The 15,720-nt window shown below is 42.0% G+C and overlaps 1 protein-coding gene across 1 annotated transcript; it reads left to right on the forward strand.

Moving 5' to 3' along the window:
• Positions 1-234: 234 nt before the first annotated feature.
• tspan7 (tetraspanin 7) lies at positions 235-15,423 on the forward strand. Its single transcript, XM_085435714.1, has 8 exons — positions 235-441; positions 9,830-10,018; positions 10,376-10,450; positions 10,554-10,649; positions 11,834-11,989; positions 12,233-12,316; positions 12,409-12,494; positions 12,594-15,423. Exons 1-7 carry the CDS (start codon positions 376-378, stop codon positions 12,475-12,477), a joined length of 735 nt encoding a protein of 244 aa, XP_085291840.1. The 5' UTR covers positions 235-375; the 3' UTR covers positions 12,478-12,494; positions 12,594-15,423.
• Positions 15,424-15,720: the final 297 nt, after the last annotated feature.

Consider the following 15,720-nt stretch of genomic DNA (forward strand, 5'->3'; position numbering starts at 1 on the left):
ACACACCAATGCATGGTACTCACTTTACCTGAATAACCTTTGGAGTGTAAATTTTGACTGGTAGTGGAGTATTTGTTATTTTCACTCACTTTAAGAAGCTTTTACTGGAGTCACCCCCGAGGATCTATATTTTTCTTCCGCCACTGAGGAAATTCAGCATTATTAAAAACTGTTGGCGTCATGCAGTAATCGATGCTGCTGTTTGATGCTAAATGAAAAAAGAGCAGTGATCATGATTTGAGAGCTGTGAGCAGGTCTAGTGACGCCGTGCGGCTGCATCAGAGCAGGGGCGCAACGCGACAGCTCGCAGGAGACGTTTCTGTTTTTTTCTGCTCCTGTTAATTTTTACCACAGCGGGTCCAGCGTAGATCCACAATGGAGACCAAACCGGTCATCACCTGCCTTAAAACTCTCCTCATCGTGTACTCGTTCGTATTTTGGGTAGGTAGCCTTTTTCTATCCTCTTAAACACAAAAGAAATACCCTGCGGAGGAAGATGTCAGTCCATCTCAATCCGCCGCTGCTCTGTTTTTGTTGTGCGCGATGAAGGAGTGGACAGTGCCAGCATCATCGACGGATCCATTCCGTCGTTTGAATAAACGCTCAATTTTGATATTAATCCACACAGGTGAAATAAAGCCGCCTATTTCGGCGTCTGTGGGACATTTGCTATCTACTAGCGGGCTATGTAACGGGGGTTAAGGTTACTCACAGCCCGTTTTGGCTGCTGGGCGTCAGTGCGTAGCTTATATCACATATAGCATCATGGTTGGTATCAGTTAGCGAGGTGGATGATGTTAACATCACTGCGATGGTTTAACTCCGGCGTTAAGGGCCTGGTCTGTGCAATGAGGCCCTGGTTAGAGCCCATTTTCCCCGGCCACATACTATAGATTTCGGGGTCGCTGGTATAGATTCTTAAAGGGCCCTCGCACCGTCGGTGTAGCCTCAGTGGTGGAATTTATTTTTACTTCATCGTCAGAAACAAGTGTACATGATGCTACTCTGTTGCGCTCCAGACTCAAACGTTACATAAAGGACTACAAATTATGAATAAACGACCAAAAATATGCGATTAGCTGATTCATATTAATGCGTGAAGGCATCAAATTTAAAACGAGTCATTGTGTACTAATTACTTATTACTAAAGGTGGCGCTCACCAGACATCCCGCTATATTATCGTCGCAACACTTCACTCTACCATATTGCGATTTTTAAAAATTTTTTTTTTACATTTTGTGATGTTAATTTTATTTATGTAAAGGTAAAGGCCCTACAGTAATACAGCGAAATCCCCAACAATCAGACGCCCCTCTGTGAGCAAGAGATTTGGCAACAGTGGGAAGGAAAAACTCCCTTTTAACAAGAAGAACCCCTCCACCATAACCAGCCTCAGAGTGGAGCAGCCATCTGCCACGACCAGTTGGGGGTGAGGGTAGGGAGACAAGACAGAGGACGTGCTGTGGAAGATAGCCAGAGATTAATAATATCTCATAATTAATTGCAGAGTGGTGCATAAACACTCGGTGAGAGAAAGACAAACACTCAGTGCATCATGGAAATCCCCAGCAGTATAAGTCCGTTAGAGAATAACTAAGGGTTGATTTAGGGTTTATGATATTAAATATTGCGATTTTACGATCGCAAATAAGGTCCTCAAAGTTAAACACTCAGGATCTGTTTTATCCAATAAGATAACGTTATCTCACTTCTTTTTGTCTTCAAAATGATATTGTCAACACTCTGACTAAAACCTGGAATAAATGTTGTAAGACAGCATCAGGGGCTCAAGTTAGCAATTACATGCAATCTGTTTCTGATAATACAGCGTTTATCGGTGATAAATGATCAAAAATCACACATCCTTTGCTGTCTGCATAGACATAAACCCACATTTAACTATTATATTTGTGCTCACCAACCTTTCTGTTCTACAGGAATGTTGCTGTTTGAAGCAGCAGAACTAGTTCCACTCATTTAAATGTAGATTTGTGTGGTTTAACTAACCACATAAAAACTGTTGTGTGTGTGTTTTATATGCGCTTTGTCAGCTTTTAAATCATAATCTGTAGAGCTGCATAACAAATATAAGTGCGGTGTAGTCAACAGGATAGTATTTCTATCTGAAATAGTGGATTGTAAATACACAGTGGCAGTGTCATATTGAGATACAGCGTTCCTGTTAGCAGTAAAATACCTGTTAGCTTTAAATGTGACGTTAATGCAGATACTGCTTATTAGTTTTGTTGACTCCCTGTTTTGTTGTGGTTGTGAAAGGATGTAAATATCCAGCACTTTGCTGAAAGCGGTGATGCAATAAGCAATTACTCCAAATTATTGTTTTATGTAGCAAACACTTAGAAAAAGAGTATTTTTTGTCTGCCCAACAGTCCATAAACTCAAAATATTCAGTTTAATATAACATAAAGAGGGAAATTCATTAAATCCTCCCACCGAAGAAGACAGAACAAGATATTTAATTTATATTGAAATATCATTCAAATGTGTTTCAATATACATCAGTCAATAATATATAGACTACATAATTGTTTTAGGGTTTTTTTATTTTTCCAATTTCAGTTGCTGGCTATGCAGAAGAGTTGTAATTTTAGGGTTGTCCTTTGGGTTTGTGCTGTTGTGTTGTATGATACAGTGCTGTGCAAAAGTCTTGAGCCATCTCTTATATCTTTCTTCTTTTTTTTTCTGAGCAGCCAGACCTTCTTGTCATTTTTTTAAAAATGACTTCCTGAAGGTCTTTCAGAGTTTGTCATTGGACACTGGCTGCCAGCCCATGCACCTGACCATTTTCAGAGGAATATTTTTGTTTGTTAAGCCACAAAATAATTACCAATGAGCAGTGTTGGGTAAGTTACTTTAAATTAGTAACTTAGTTACATTACTAGTTACTTCTCTCAAAAGTAACTCAGTTACTTCAAGTTACTCGTTACTTTCAGAGTAACTAGTTACTAGGGAAAGTAACTTTGGTTTTACTCAGAATTCTCTTGTTAATGTGTTCCTTCCATAACTTTGCCAGTCTTCTAGCTTGCTTACTTGCCACAAGTGCACTGTGCCACCTACCAATAGAAAGGAAAAGATAATGTGCACATTTCCACGAGAGAAATCCCACACCTGGACCGTTGTTGACCGCCGCTATGATTCTAGCCTACGTCACAGCGTCATGTGCGCTTTTTACATCCAACACAAAAACTGCAGTCGTGGTGCTTTCGATTGTACTCAGAACTCGGAAATTCTGCCTTCTGAATAGGAAGATGTAGGTAACACCAGACTGCAGATGAGCTGCATACAGGGCTGGACTGGGACAAAAAATCGGCCCAGGACATAGGAAAAATCATAAAGCCTTTGAATGAAAACAAACACTGTTGTGACAGTGATGTACACTGTTTTCATGGTATATATGTATCAATCTATCAATGTATCAATCTATCAATCGTTTGTTGTAAGACTCAGATAATTATTTTTTTTAAAAGTGAGACATTTTAAATGAGAATAAGAAAGTATTTCTTTGTGCCCCCCTTTCCCTGTTAACGCCCTACATGGCCCCCTGGTAAGACTTTGCTAGATCCGCCCCTGCACAGTTACCAGCTGTCAGCTACATGAAAAAAGGATCCTGGTGTTATTTGTCTCTCAGAAACAGTTCATAACTTCCCTTCAACTCATTCATGTCACCTAAAAGGTAAACCTGTTTCTCCATCACAGCTCTGATGATTCAGTAAGGACATCTCTTGGTTTCATCTTCATGTTTCCCTCTCATCACATATTCAAACCGACATCATGACCAGCAGGTTTACAGCTGTGGCTCCAGCAAACATCAGCTGATACTAGAAATTAATATTAATTAAATTCTAACATCAGCTGATCAAGCTTAAACGTGCTGCTGTTGTTTACCGCGACATCAGCTGGTTTCGCCTTTCTGTGGGCGATAAACAAACAAAAGAGAAAAGTCGATCAGCTGATCATTGATCAGTTTAATGATTGAAGTAGAAACAGGAGAGGGAGGGTGAGAGGATGAGAGGAGAAGAGGCAGCTGTGCAGCAAAGACACAGAATAACTTTGTGTCCTTTTCACCTCAATATGAAACGCGTAATATTTTCTCTGAATATGAGATGATTCCGTTTTTAGGGGACGGTTGGCAACTCTAATATTTAACCTTATGAACAAAACAAAGTTCAACATCAGTAACATCATAGCACCCACCCAGCTGTATAGAAACTCCCTCATGCTAGCTAGTACCCAGTAGGAAAAAGTCAGCACAACGAAAATAAACTTGGTTTATGTCTGACCCAGATGGACTACAGGTCATAACTTCTTACCTGAAGTTCAGTTCACCTGACACTCGGACCGGCAGTCGCTTCGGGTCTCTCCTCTTGCCTCCCCTTTCCCTCATCCACCTGCTGGCCTCCACCACTTGCTAATGTTATTGAATCTGTGGAAGCTCCGTGATAGCCACCACACGAAGTAACGAATAACGACCCTATCTAAATCCCAGTAACGAGTAACGCGTTCCTGGTTTTGGCATAATAACTAGTTACCGTGCTCGTTACCACAATAATAACGTAGTTACTGTAACGCGTTACTTAATAACGCGTTAGTCCCAACACTGCCAATGAGTCATTCAACTATAATAAAAGGCACCTAACTCACTTTGTTAAAGCACTTGATTTATTACCATTTATTTATTAATGAATCCATGAAAAATGCCTAAAAGGCTGTCAGGAACTAGACTAAAAATCAGTGGCAACACATCTTATAGAACAATAAATAAAAATGTGAAATTTTTGGTTAAGATCATGGACAATATGTACAAAACAATGAGTGTCTACAGCCATCTGTAAAACTCAGCGGAGGCTCTGTCGTGGTTTGGGGTGGCTTTTTCGCCAGTGTTGTTAGAGATCTTGTCATGGATGGGCCTCCCCAGAGCCCGGGCCTCAACAAGAAATAACAAGAAAACATATCTAAGAGGGGTCAGGCTGTGTTGAAGCATAAAGGTTGTCATACCAAATTCAAGCTTGTTAGAGTTGTTTGAATATTTTACACGCTTAATAATGAAAGCGCAAATACAAATTATGCAAACCAACACAGCGCTACAAAAGCCTTAAATTTGTAGTGCACAATCAATATTTCTGCCAGCTCTTTTTTCACTAGGGTGTTAAGCTGCAAATTCTTTTTCCGATTCGAAAATAATACAAAAAAAATTGATTCTGCTCAGTTGTATTTAACACTCCTTATACTACTTTTCCCGAGGATTTGAAACGGCAGATCACTCAAGGAATCGCTAAAACCAAATTTTGAGATAAATTCGTTTGCGATTAATCCGTGAAGTGAGGAGTGAAATGCTATCTCTGTTTGATTTGCAGTGCTTTGGATTTTCCTCTGTTTACCTTTTGATTATCAGCCCAGTCTTCAAATATGATCATGCAGGGAACAGTACAAACATAAGGCAGCACTGAACACAGTACTGTGTGACTGATCTTTTTTAGCCATAATTGCGCATTACAGACTTATTCCCGTCTGTCTTTTTGGTAGCAGCCAGATATAGCCAGGGGGAAATGATCTAAAAGCTCCCCTCTGCACTCACCCTGAACATTCACCCTAGAAAGCTAAAAAAGAAAACCCAAAAGCTTCAATACTTTCCTTTGAGCAAAACCTGAATAAATCCTAACTGAATTAACCCTAACTTTGTAGAACGTCGTTAAAGCTGAGATCAGCCCTTCGAGTTAGGATCTGTAGTCGAAAAACTCTTGAATAGAAGAGTTGTGCTGTGTCTTCCTACATTGTAGACATGCACCGGTGTCACGCGTGTGAACTTTTATATTTAGTCTGGATTGGATGGTCTTTTAGCACTCCCTTACATCAACAGCTTCAGGTTTCATGCTTCGTGCGCCAAAAGTGCAGAAGAGTCTCGCGGCTCACTGGGTGTCCTCAGCCCCTTAGGGCAGAGCTCGGAGAGAGCGCTGGCACCGCATTTAGTGCAGAAGAAGTGTTTCTATGGGTTTCTCGTGGCAAATAATGTCATAATTGGGAAGAACACACATACATGGGTGTGCACATACTGGGCTGGGGAACGCAGAGCAGGCGGTGGAGTCATATATTTTGTCATTGCACCTTCTGTTTCTTTATGAGGCCGATGAAGGGAGGAGGAGGAGGGAAGAGAGAGGAGGGTGACCTGTTTTAAACTCTGTGCTGGAACCAGGGTGGCCAGTCGGGCATTGAATTTCAAACAAAACACCCGAGGGTGGGTGGGTGGAGGGGGGTGGAGAAGGAGGAGGAGGCAGAGGTGTTTGAAATTCAGCAGCAGAAGTGAAGTCGAGACGATTTTGCCCCATGCTTCTCTGACTTGATTTCCCAGTTGACTTTAAAATTAGCACTTTAGCAGTGACAAGATGATCATTTATTGGTATGCAGCGGCAGCGGCTCTTTTGAGGAGAGACATTTTGTCGCTGATGGCCATAAACAGTGAGTAGATCGTCATCAAGAGGACTGTTCTCCGGAATGACAGTCTGCTCTGGCTATTAGATTCACTGTTAATAGAAAGAGTAGCTGTCATTACTAAAGAATCTAATCATCAGCCCGCAGTCCTTCAGTTCAGCTGAGCAGGGAACTGAAAAAAACAGCTTGCTTACATATGTTAAGTTGCATCAGTTTAGCCAACACTTTGTACCTTCTTTTATTAGGTCTGCTATTATGACAGTATAATAGCAGGCCTGTCCCATTTAGTCATAGTGTTTAAACTTTTGCATCTGTGGAGCCTCTTAAAAATCCTGCTTTTTTTCTCCTTTCCACATTTCGAAGCCCATATATCTTTCTTATATCACATTGTGTTATCTGAATGCTTTCAGTGTCCTCTGGTTTTCCAGTATAGATTTAAATTGAGAGTGCGGAGGGGAAAAAAATAGATTTTATGAACCAGAAATGTTCTCTCCACTGTATTGGCTTTCAGGGGGTAATGTTGCAAATCACTGTCCACAGCTGCTTTATGGCACTATTGGATTTTTAAAATGATTTTTGCATCAGTGAAGTGATGAAGTGCATTTCTTTGTCAATTATTTAATTTGAAGCGTCCATCTATAAAGTGTCCGAAAACAGTCTCTCAACAAAATGTAATTGCGTCGATTATTATCGCATTACAGAGGTAGGCGAATCGATCATTTTATGCTGATGGTCTAAAGCAGGCGCGTCAAACATACGGCCCAGGGCCCAGAATCGGCCACGCAAAGACTCCAATCTGGTCCACTGGATGACTGAAAATATGATGTCGAACATAAATTTTTGTACTTTACAAAAATGACAAGTTTTACCGCTTGTTCCTCTGATAAAGACCTCCTCCACAGCCATTCATAAGGCACCAAAGCAGCGAAGTAATAGATAAACAGTTAAATGACTGTTTTTCACTGTCTATTATAGAGATTTCTGTTAAGAAAAAGAAGAAAATGTTCATCAATCAAGAAAAACAAAGAATAATAATAATAATATAGTTTCACTTGTCCGGTCCACTTAAAGTCAAAGTGGGCTGTACAATTAAAAATGAGTTTGAAATCCCTGCTCTGAAGTCTCTCATTTGTAGAGTGTTCAATTCAAGTTCATAAGGGCGACAGACAGCCATGCATATGTCACAGAAAGTTGCCTAAAAATGTGTTGAATTTTATTATTTAGTCAAGATTAAATGACTGTAAAAGATTTCTGTTTTAAGGTATTTCAAAAAAAAAAAAGATCATAGTTGTCAAATGCCATCCTGCTTTTGCTCTCCACATGGACTGTTTACCTGCAAGCCTGCTCGAACATAATTAGTTTACATAATATAGTCAATAGAACCATAAGCACACACAGATAGAAACCAGAAGGCTTCTGCTGCCAAAAGTCTTTTTCCTTGCCTACTTACACCTGATTATACATATAATGAGCATTACTCTATTACTAATAATTGGATGAGTGTATATAATATGAGTTGTAGTGATGAAGCCACAGAGATTCTGCAGCTCTTTAGCGTCTTTTAGCTTTTTGTTTTGTGACTTTAACAGTTTGGTTTAGTCTCACTGCTTTCAACAACCTTCTTTCCAAATCTGTGAGACTGGTATCAGCCAAAAAAGCTGTGATTGAGCTACATTTCACTGCATGCTCGCCATCAAACTGGGGTCAGATAAATTATGCAGCTCAGTGGTTAATATTGTAGAGCAGATAACAAGACAGCTATTTGATAGAGACCAAAACAGAGCGAGAAACTGAATTAATCATTCATCAGTTCTTGCCTCATGTTTGTACTGAGATCAACTTTAAAGTTACAATATGTCAATTTGTAGTGCTTTGTGTGTTGTTACAGTGCAAATGATTTAAAGACAGCACAAGTCAACTTATGTGCATGCACAGAGTAAAGTGCTGAAATAGTCATTGTCAGACCCAATGCTGCTGCATGATGCATCGAACACATAATGGGTAGAACCATCCAGCCGTCCATTTTTTTCACACTTATCCCATTCAGGGTCGTGGATGCGTGGAGTCTATCCCAGCTGTCACGGTGCGAGAGGCGGGGTACACCCTGGACAGGTCGGCAGTCTGTCCCAGGGGTTATTGGATGAATCACTCATGCAAATTATTTTTACAGCCTCAAACAAGGAATTTGAAGATACAGCGCTAGTTCAGTTAAAGTGCTTTGCCTCTCCGTAGGCCGTAGCTGACCTCATTGTCTGGGCGTGCCATGATGCTGATAGGAAAATTCATAAGCGCATTTTTGCATGAGCAACAATTACGTTGAGCCATTTTACTCCGCAACTGCATTTTATTATTATATTCTGAAGCTACAGGTCAAAAGGACACCTAAGGTTTGCTCAAAACCTGCAAACAAACAAGTCAGAACAAAGCAGCTCAGTCAAAGCACAGGCTGGCTATTAGTCACGGTGAAAGACCTTTGTCGAGGCATTGTGTGTGCACCCTGCCAAGGGGGCAAAGTGTAAATGTTGTTAACACCACCATTAACCTACGGAGGCTTTTCTGAATTTACAGGCAGCCCCGGTTTCCGTATTGCTGTTAATCATTTCTGTTTCGCTTCTGCATCAGTGACTAATAGCTAAGAGGGAACCGCAGAGAGCCGAGTGTATTTCTCTCATTAGCTTTAAAGGTTTCAGGCTGCACAGAGACATTTTGTACAGGCTGCTCCCCCTCCAGTCAGAGGGCCATGGCAGCAGGACGGCGAACAGCCTCCTCTTGGAAGAAAGGAGGTTAGGATGATGAGTTGGCCCTCGCTGGAGTCAGCTCATCAGCAGCCGTTCCACACCCCGCTCTCTTTCTGATGCCAGCAAGACATACCCAGCTGAGACACACGCCGCTTCAGCTGCCTCGTACAACACGCTCTTTTATCCGTAGCCTTCATTTGAAATGCTAAGAGAGGCGCAACAGGAGGAAGCGTCTCGCCTCGGATCAAAGAGCTTCTTTGATTTGTCCTCTTTCCTTTTCTCTCTTCCTCTGTGTATTGCTGTGTGTGTGTGTGTGTGTGTGTGTGTGTGTGTGTGTGTGTGTGTGTGTGTGTGTGTGTGTGTGTGTGTGTAAAGCAGGTGAAGGTGATCGCCATCCTGTACTCCAGATAAATGTGTGTCTTCGGTCTCCCGTCTCCTCCTCCTTACTCTAATTGCACTCCTTTCTTGTTCTGTATTGATCCCCTTCCTCCTCCTCCCTGTTGCCGTGGCGCTAAAACACAACTTTTTGTAAACCATAATATCGCAGAGGTGCAGCAATAAAGGCCTGCTCCGCAAATTTCATTCTTGTTCTCCGTGCTTCTCTGTTTAACATCTGTCTCGCTCACAACCTCCACCCTTTAGATAACAGGAGCTATCCTGCTGGCGGTGGGAGTATGGGGGAAGCTGATGTTGGGCCCGTACATCTCTCTGATAGCCGACAACTCCACCAACGCCCCATACGTCCTCATCGGCACCGGGACAGTCATCATTGTTTTCGGCCTGTTTGGCTGCTTCGCCACCTGCAGAGGAAGCCCATGGATGCTGAAGCTGGTGAGAGGCTGTTGGAGGAGGAGGGGGAGGGTGGAGGGGGTGTTATGTTGCAGTGAATGGTGTCGATGCTGATTAATTAGCTTCAGGTCACATTATACAGGGAATAATGGTTGACCGCTATCCCACAGAGGGGTTGCTGCAGGGCACTTTGTTCCATTAATGACAGTCAAGTAAATGTGTTGGAGTGTGTGTGTGTGTGTGTGTGTGTGTGTGTGTGTGTGTGTGTGTGTGTGTGTGTGTGTGTGTGTGTGTGTGTTGTGTAGTAGTACAACCATAGGCAAATGATATTCATCTAAAGCAGAGGGTTTTCACACTAACTATGCAAATCTCCCTCCTCCTTCCCTTCCTTCTCTGCAGTATGCCATGTTTCTGTCACTCGTCTTCCTCGCTGAGTTAGTGGCGGGCATCTCTGGATTTGTGTTTCGCCACGAGGTCAGTATGCATGTACCAATTTTCTTTCTTTTTTAAGACTGTAGCTCAGTAAACAGCCTTTCTCTTGTTAATGCCTGTGCTTACGATCGCCCCTAAACCGCAGATCAAGGGAACCTTCCGCAGAACGTACACCGAAGCGGTGAAGCACTACAATGCCGAGGATGAAGCGAGCCGTGCCGTCGATAACTTGCAGCACAAGGTGAGCCCTCATCCTCAAGATTAAATAAATGAGACATCGTCACTTTAAAGTGGTATTTTTCCCCACCGCCACCGTTGGAGTCTACATATGCTTATGACAGTGGAGCAAAGGGTTAAGGATGATTGTGGAGTTCTGGGGGGTAGGGTAGGACTACTCATGAGACCCACAGGCAGTGGGGTTAAAGAGGGTAGAGGAGGCTTGCATTGATTTGACACTGCAATGACAGCTGACAGCAGCAGGGGAAATAACAGTTTTAAAAAATCTTGACAGGACGGAAATGATTGGCTCGCACATAGGGACTGTGGCAAAATCAGATTGATTTAACTGTGGAAAGAACACGCCTCTGCCAGCTGATGTGATGCGTTTGGAGCAGGAAAGGAGCAAGAGATGGGATGAGAAAGAGAGAGAGGATATGAAAAAAATAGTCTTAGCATAAGCTAATAAAGAAGGAATGAACAGCTAAAGAATCCAGCAGCAGAAAATCAAAACACGCGACTAAAGCTAAAGGTTCACAGATGTCAGTACACGTTTTATTTTTCTTATTGCCAACAAAGCCAATCAAACAATTGTTTTTTAAGCACTGTTTGTGTACAAAAAGCCACATCACATTATAATCAGATCCATGACTCGAAGCCCTTTACAGCACAACCCACATTTGCCTGGCTTCAAAGAACCGAGGGTCAAACCGTCGCCACCCCAGTTAGTGGATGTCATGCAGTGAGAAATTCATTTCCTGTAGACCGAGAAATCTTTCTAGAAAGATTTACAAAGTGTCTAAATCAGGCATAAGACTATTAACAATGGGCACTGTTGCTTAGCTGCCATACACGGCTCATGCGTTTGAAGTGTGTCGGTCTGATGCTGAACCTTTGTAAGCAGCGTTTGCTGAAAACGAAATGACACTGCGCTGCGTGGTGGTGTGGTGGTTAACACCCATTGTCTTACAACATTACAGTGTGTATGTTCTTCCTGTGTCAGGGTGGGTATTCTGGCTTCCTCCCACAGTCCAAAAAATGCTTACTAGGTTAATTGGTGACACTGAAGTGGGTGTAGGTGTGAATGGTTGATGTACATAAGAAGATGTGGGAAATTGTTGAACAAAGGAAACTGTATTTTTGACTCGTCGTTAATGTGGATTTATTGAAGGATAATTCTGATCTTTCTCCGTTTCCGCCTCTCTTCAGCTGCGTTGCTGTGGCGTTTATAACTACACGAGTTGGATTGAGAGCGTGTATTATCCCTCAAATGGCATTCCTGCCAGCTGCTGCTTCAACTCCTCTGACTGCCACCTCGAAGACCTTCGCAACGCGACTGTAGCCCCGAGCAAGGTGTACCACCAGGTCAGTTTTTGTATTCTGCTTTCCTCCTTCTCATCTATCTGCTGTCAGACAGTCGATAAAACTCACAGGTTAGAAGGTAGCTATGTTTACATCAGACGTCCTCACGTGCCTTTTCAAATCCCTGCCTTCTCCATATACTAACACCTGCCTCAGATACGTTCCCACATACCCTTCTTGCCTCTGATTTGCTCATATAACATGTCCCCGTACACTCTGCGGACTAACCTGCCCCCTGTGTTCCAGGGCTGCTTTGAGTTGGTCACTTCTTTCATGGAGACCAACATGGCCATTATCGCAGGAGTGACGTTTGGGATTGCGTTCTCACAGGTAGGACTTGAGGTTTTTGCAGGTGACGGCGTGCACGTTTGGTGTTTGGTGTATAAATAAATCCTCAACGCGCCGATTTTTCTGTCTTTCAGCTGATTGGCATGCTGCTGGCCTGCTGTCTGTCCAGGATCATCACAGCCAATCAGTATGAGATGGTGTAGCTGATGTGAGGTGGCAGGTAGGAGCCATTAAAAACCAAAGATCACCTCTCCAAGTAAATTTAAAGAAAAACGTTGTTCTCTCTATTCTACAACGTGAACTCTTCTTTATCTTTCAGAGAGGGAGTCGAAGAGAATTAGAGACGAAGACTCTTGACACACGACCAGAGTAAATTCCTGAAACTCTACCCAACATCCGAATTGGAATTTACGTCCCTCCGTCTCTCTGCCTGTGATCTTAATGTAATATCTTAATGTATCTTACTGTAAAGCACCATTCCATGACTCACTTGCACCACAGCTTTCTATACCACACGTTCCATCGCGGCTCGATGTAGAAGTTGCTCACCGGCACGTATCTCAGATCAGGACGGCCCACGGCAAGCAGGTAGACCAGAGTTGTCTTGAGTGGACAGCGGTGTTGGTCTCGGGTAGATGAGCGGGCTCAAACTTGGTTTCTCAGTTGGCTGCAGCATGCTTAAAAAAAACACTGCACATGTTTGTACTAAATGACTTTGCTAAAGCTTGAGAGCAATCCTTTTACTAGGTAGATTCAGTTGTTGCATTTGACTTTGCTGTCGCTCATCCTTGTGTATCCTTTGGTTGTGACACTTTGTGAATTGATTACATGCACTGAGGAGTATGTTTTAGGTTTATATGAAAAGTGAGGAAGCCGAAAAAGAAGGGGAAAGATTATTTTTAACCTTAAGACAAAGCATGATATATTTTTCTTGTCTAAAATAATGTATTTAGGTAGTTTAAATATGAATGGCACAGGTTTAATGGTATTTGGAAACTTTAGTGTGGGATACAAATACCAAACTACAAAATAACAGTCAACTTTGCGCACATTTTACAGTCTGTCATTAGTTTTACATGGAATGAAATGCAGTCCGTTCAGCGAGTCACACCTTTGAGGTCAGTCTAAAAGGCCTGGTCACACCAATTGCCAATTAGCATATTAGTGTAGATAGCATCTCTGCATCTAAAAGAAAAGGACACTCTTTCAAGGATGCCTGTGTTCCCATGTCGGACAGAGAAGACAGGCGGTTTGAAAGAGGATTTAAGGAAGCCATCTATGTCCACTGTGAACAACCAGCGTTGAACAGAGGTGGTGGTTTACGACACCAACTGTCTATAATCCAGTTTTGAGATCCCTTCCCAGACGCCTTAACGCCCACTCACATCCTGGGCTTTTTGACCTCAGGAAATCACATGATAGGGTGGGGCTAGGTTTCACAGTGGGTTCACCTGAAACCTTGGTCCACACCTGTTTTCACACCTTGGCTCGTGTGATTAGGTAGAGGATCAATAGAGGTTCCATGACCTTCTTGGGGACATTCCCATAGGACTTCACTAGTTGCTCTTAAAAGTGAAGAAGCTTCTCGGATGAGAGGTGAAACGTCTTCCAGGAAACTTAAAGAAGTCCAGACGCTTGTCTTTCCAAGCTCCTTAGATTAGTGTAGATGCTAACTCAATCAGTTTCTACAAAACACAGATTATACCATTGAAAGCTGTCTGATAACTGTATCTACATTTTTTGGTTGGTAGATGAGGGTTAAAATAAATATTAAAGAAAAAAATTGGACTATCCAGTTTAAAATTTAAAAAAACCAAAACAGAAAAACATGCAAACGTCACCTAAACATCTTTTCACTACTGCAAGTTCATTTAAATGTACTGATTTTGCTTCAATACTGGTGTGACCGGGTTTTTTCAGGCTCTGAATTAGACCTCTAGTAATTAGTAATCGTTAAGGTTACTGCTCTTCAGCTTCCTTTGAGGAGCAATCAAAGGCCACATGTGCTTCAGCTGGGGTTTTTTGAGGGTCATACTTGTAAACCTGAATATGAATTAAATACAGAAAAAAGGCCCTGACTTTTACACAGTCTCTGCAAGCACATTTAGAGTGTTGCTGATATAGAGAACAGATGGAAAACAGGATGAAAGTTGTCTGCAAGGGGAAACAAGCACTTATATGACGCATACTGACACTTTAGTGATGTTTTAGTACTCGTGTTCGTGTTATTATGTAGAAAATGTAGAAATTACTGGCAGATTTTAGCTTTAAAGAGACCCGTCTTACTTTTTGCTTCGTTCTAGTGGTTAAGAGCTCGCAGAGCAGCGCTTTACAGCTTGCTAGTGTCATGTCGAATCATTAGGGTCGCCAATTGTTTTCTGCTGGTTTGAGCTAACGTCAGCGGTCTGCTACGGCAAAGGATGCCAGATTTAGCAAGAAGACACGTGTTCATCTACTGTATTGTGTGTGGTGCCATGCAACATGCTTAATCATCGTCATCATCAGCTGTAGATATGTATCGGAAATGTAATTTATATGACATACCGTTTCTCATTCTAATATGCTAATCAGTATAAATGTTGTGTCACAGTTTTGAATCCACACTTTGTGCTGTATTTGTTTAATAGTTTATAGGAAGACCCCGCACTGAAAAAAAGAATCGTGGCCGATGTTTCGTTGAGAGTAACGCGCAGTTTAGCTGTGTATTTATTAGAGTTCGGTTGGCATTCAGTTTACACTTTCACCAAGTGGTTTTTTATCTCTCTTTCGGTATGCGTGTGCGTGTGAGACTTTGTTCCTCTGTAGCTGACTATCTCTGTAACTTTGAGCGTGCGTGTAAGCGAGAGAGTGCGAGCGTCTAGACTCTGTGGATCCTGTTGTTATTCGGTTTTGGTCAGTATTTGGTTGTGGCTTTTCAAAGCTTGTTGCTTTTGAAACTGTATATTTATTTAGTGAATGTATGTTTTCCAGCACCCTTAAACTTACTTTACCTTTCTCTGAACTGATATTTTCCTGTAAATACTAAATTGTAATACCATCCTGCTTACACATGGGGTCACTAGACACCCGAAGAAGAACTGCACCATGCCGTCTACTATCGACTAAGTCACCATCAGTGGTCTTATTATCAATAAATATACAGAATAACACTTTTGTTTGCACTGTGGTCATTTTGCTTCAACAGAAACGTAACTGGGGATTTTTTTCATTTACAGTACTGTGCAAAAGTTTGAACCATCCCTCATTTATTTATATGCTGCAGGGAAAATGGCAACATACATTGACAGCCACTCTTCCGTTGACACCGTTTCTGATGAGTCTTCAGTGAAGAAGAGTAAGGTGCATCTCTAAGGTTTCTTTTGGACTTTTTCAAATTTCTTAATGTGACAAGACTTTGAGATACCGTTTGCATGCTGTAGATATTATTTGTTTTGTGACATGCTGCT

Source organism: Copadichromis virginalis, linkage group LG16 (assembly GCF_057382275.1).
Source record: "Copadichromis virginalis isolate Kocher_CV1m ecotype Utaka linkage group LG16, C_Virginalis_male_GT1.1, whole genome shotgun sequence".
NCBI lineage: Eukaryota > Metazoa > Chordata > Actinopteri > Cichliformes > Cichlidae > Copadichromis > Copadichromis virginalis.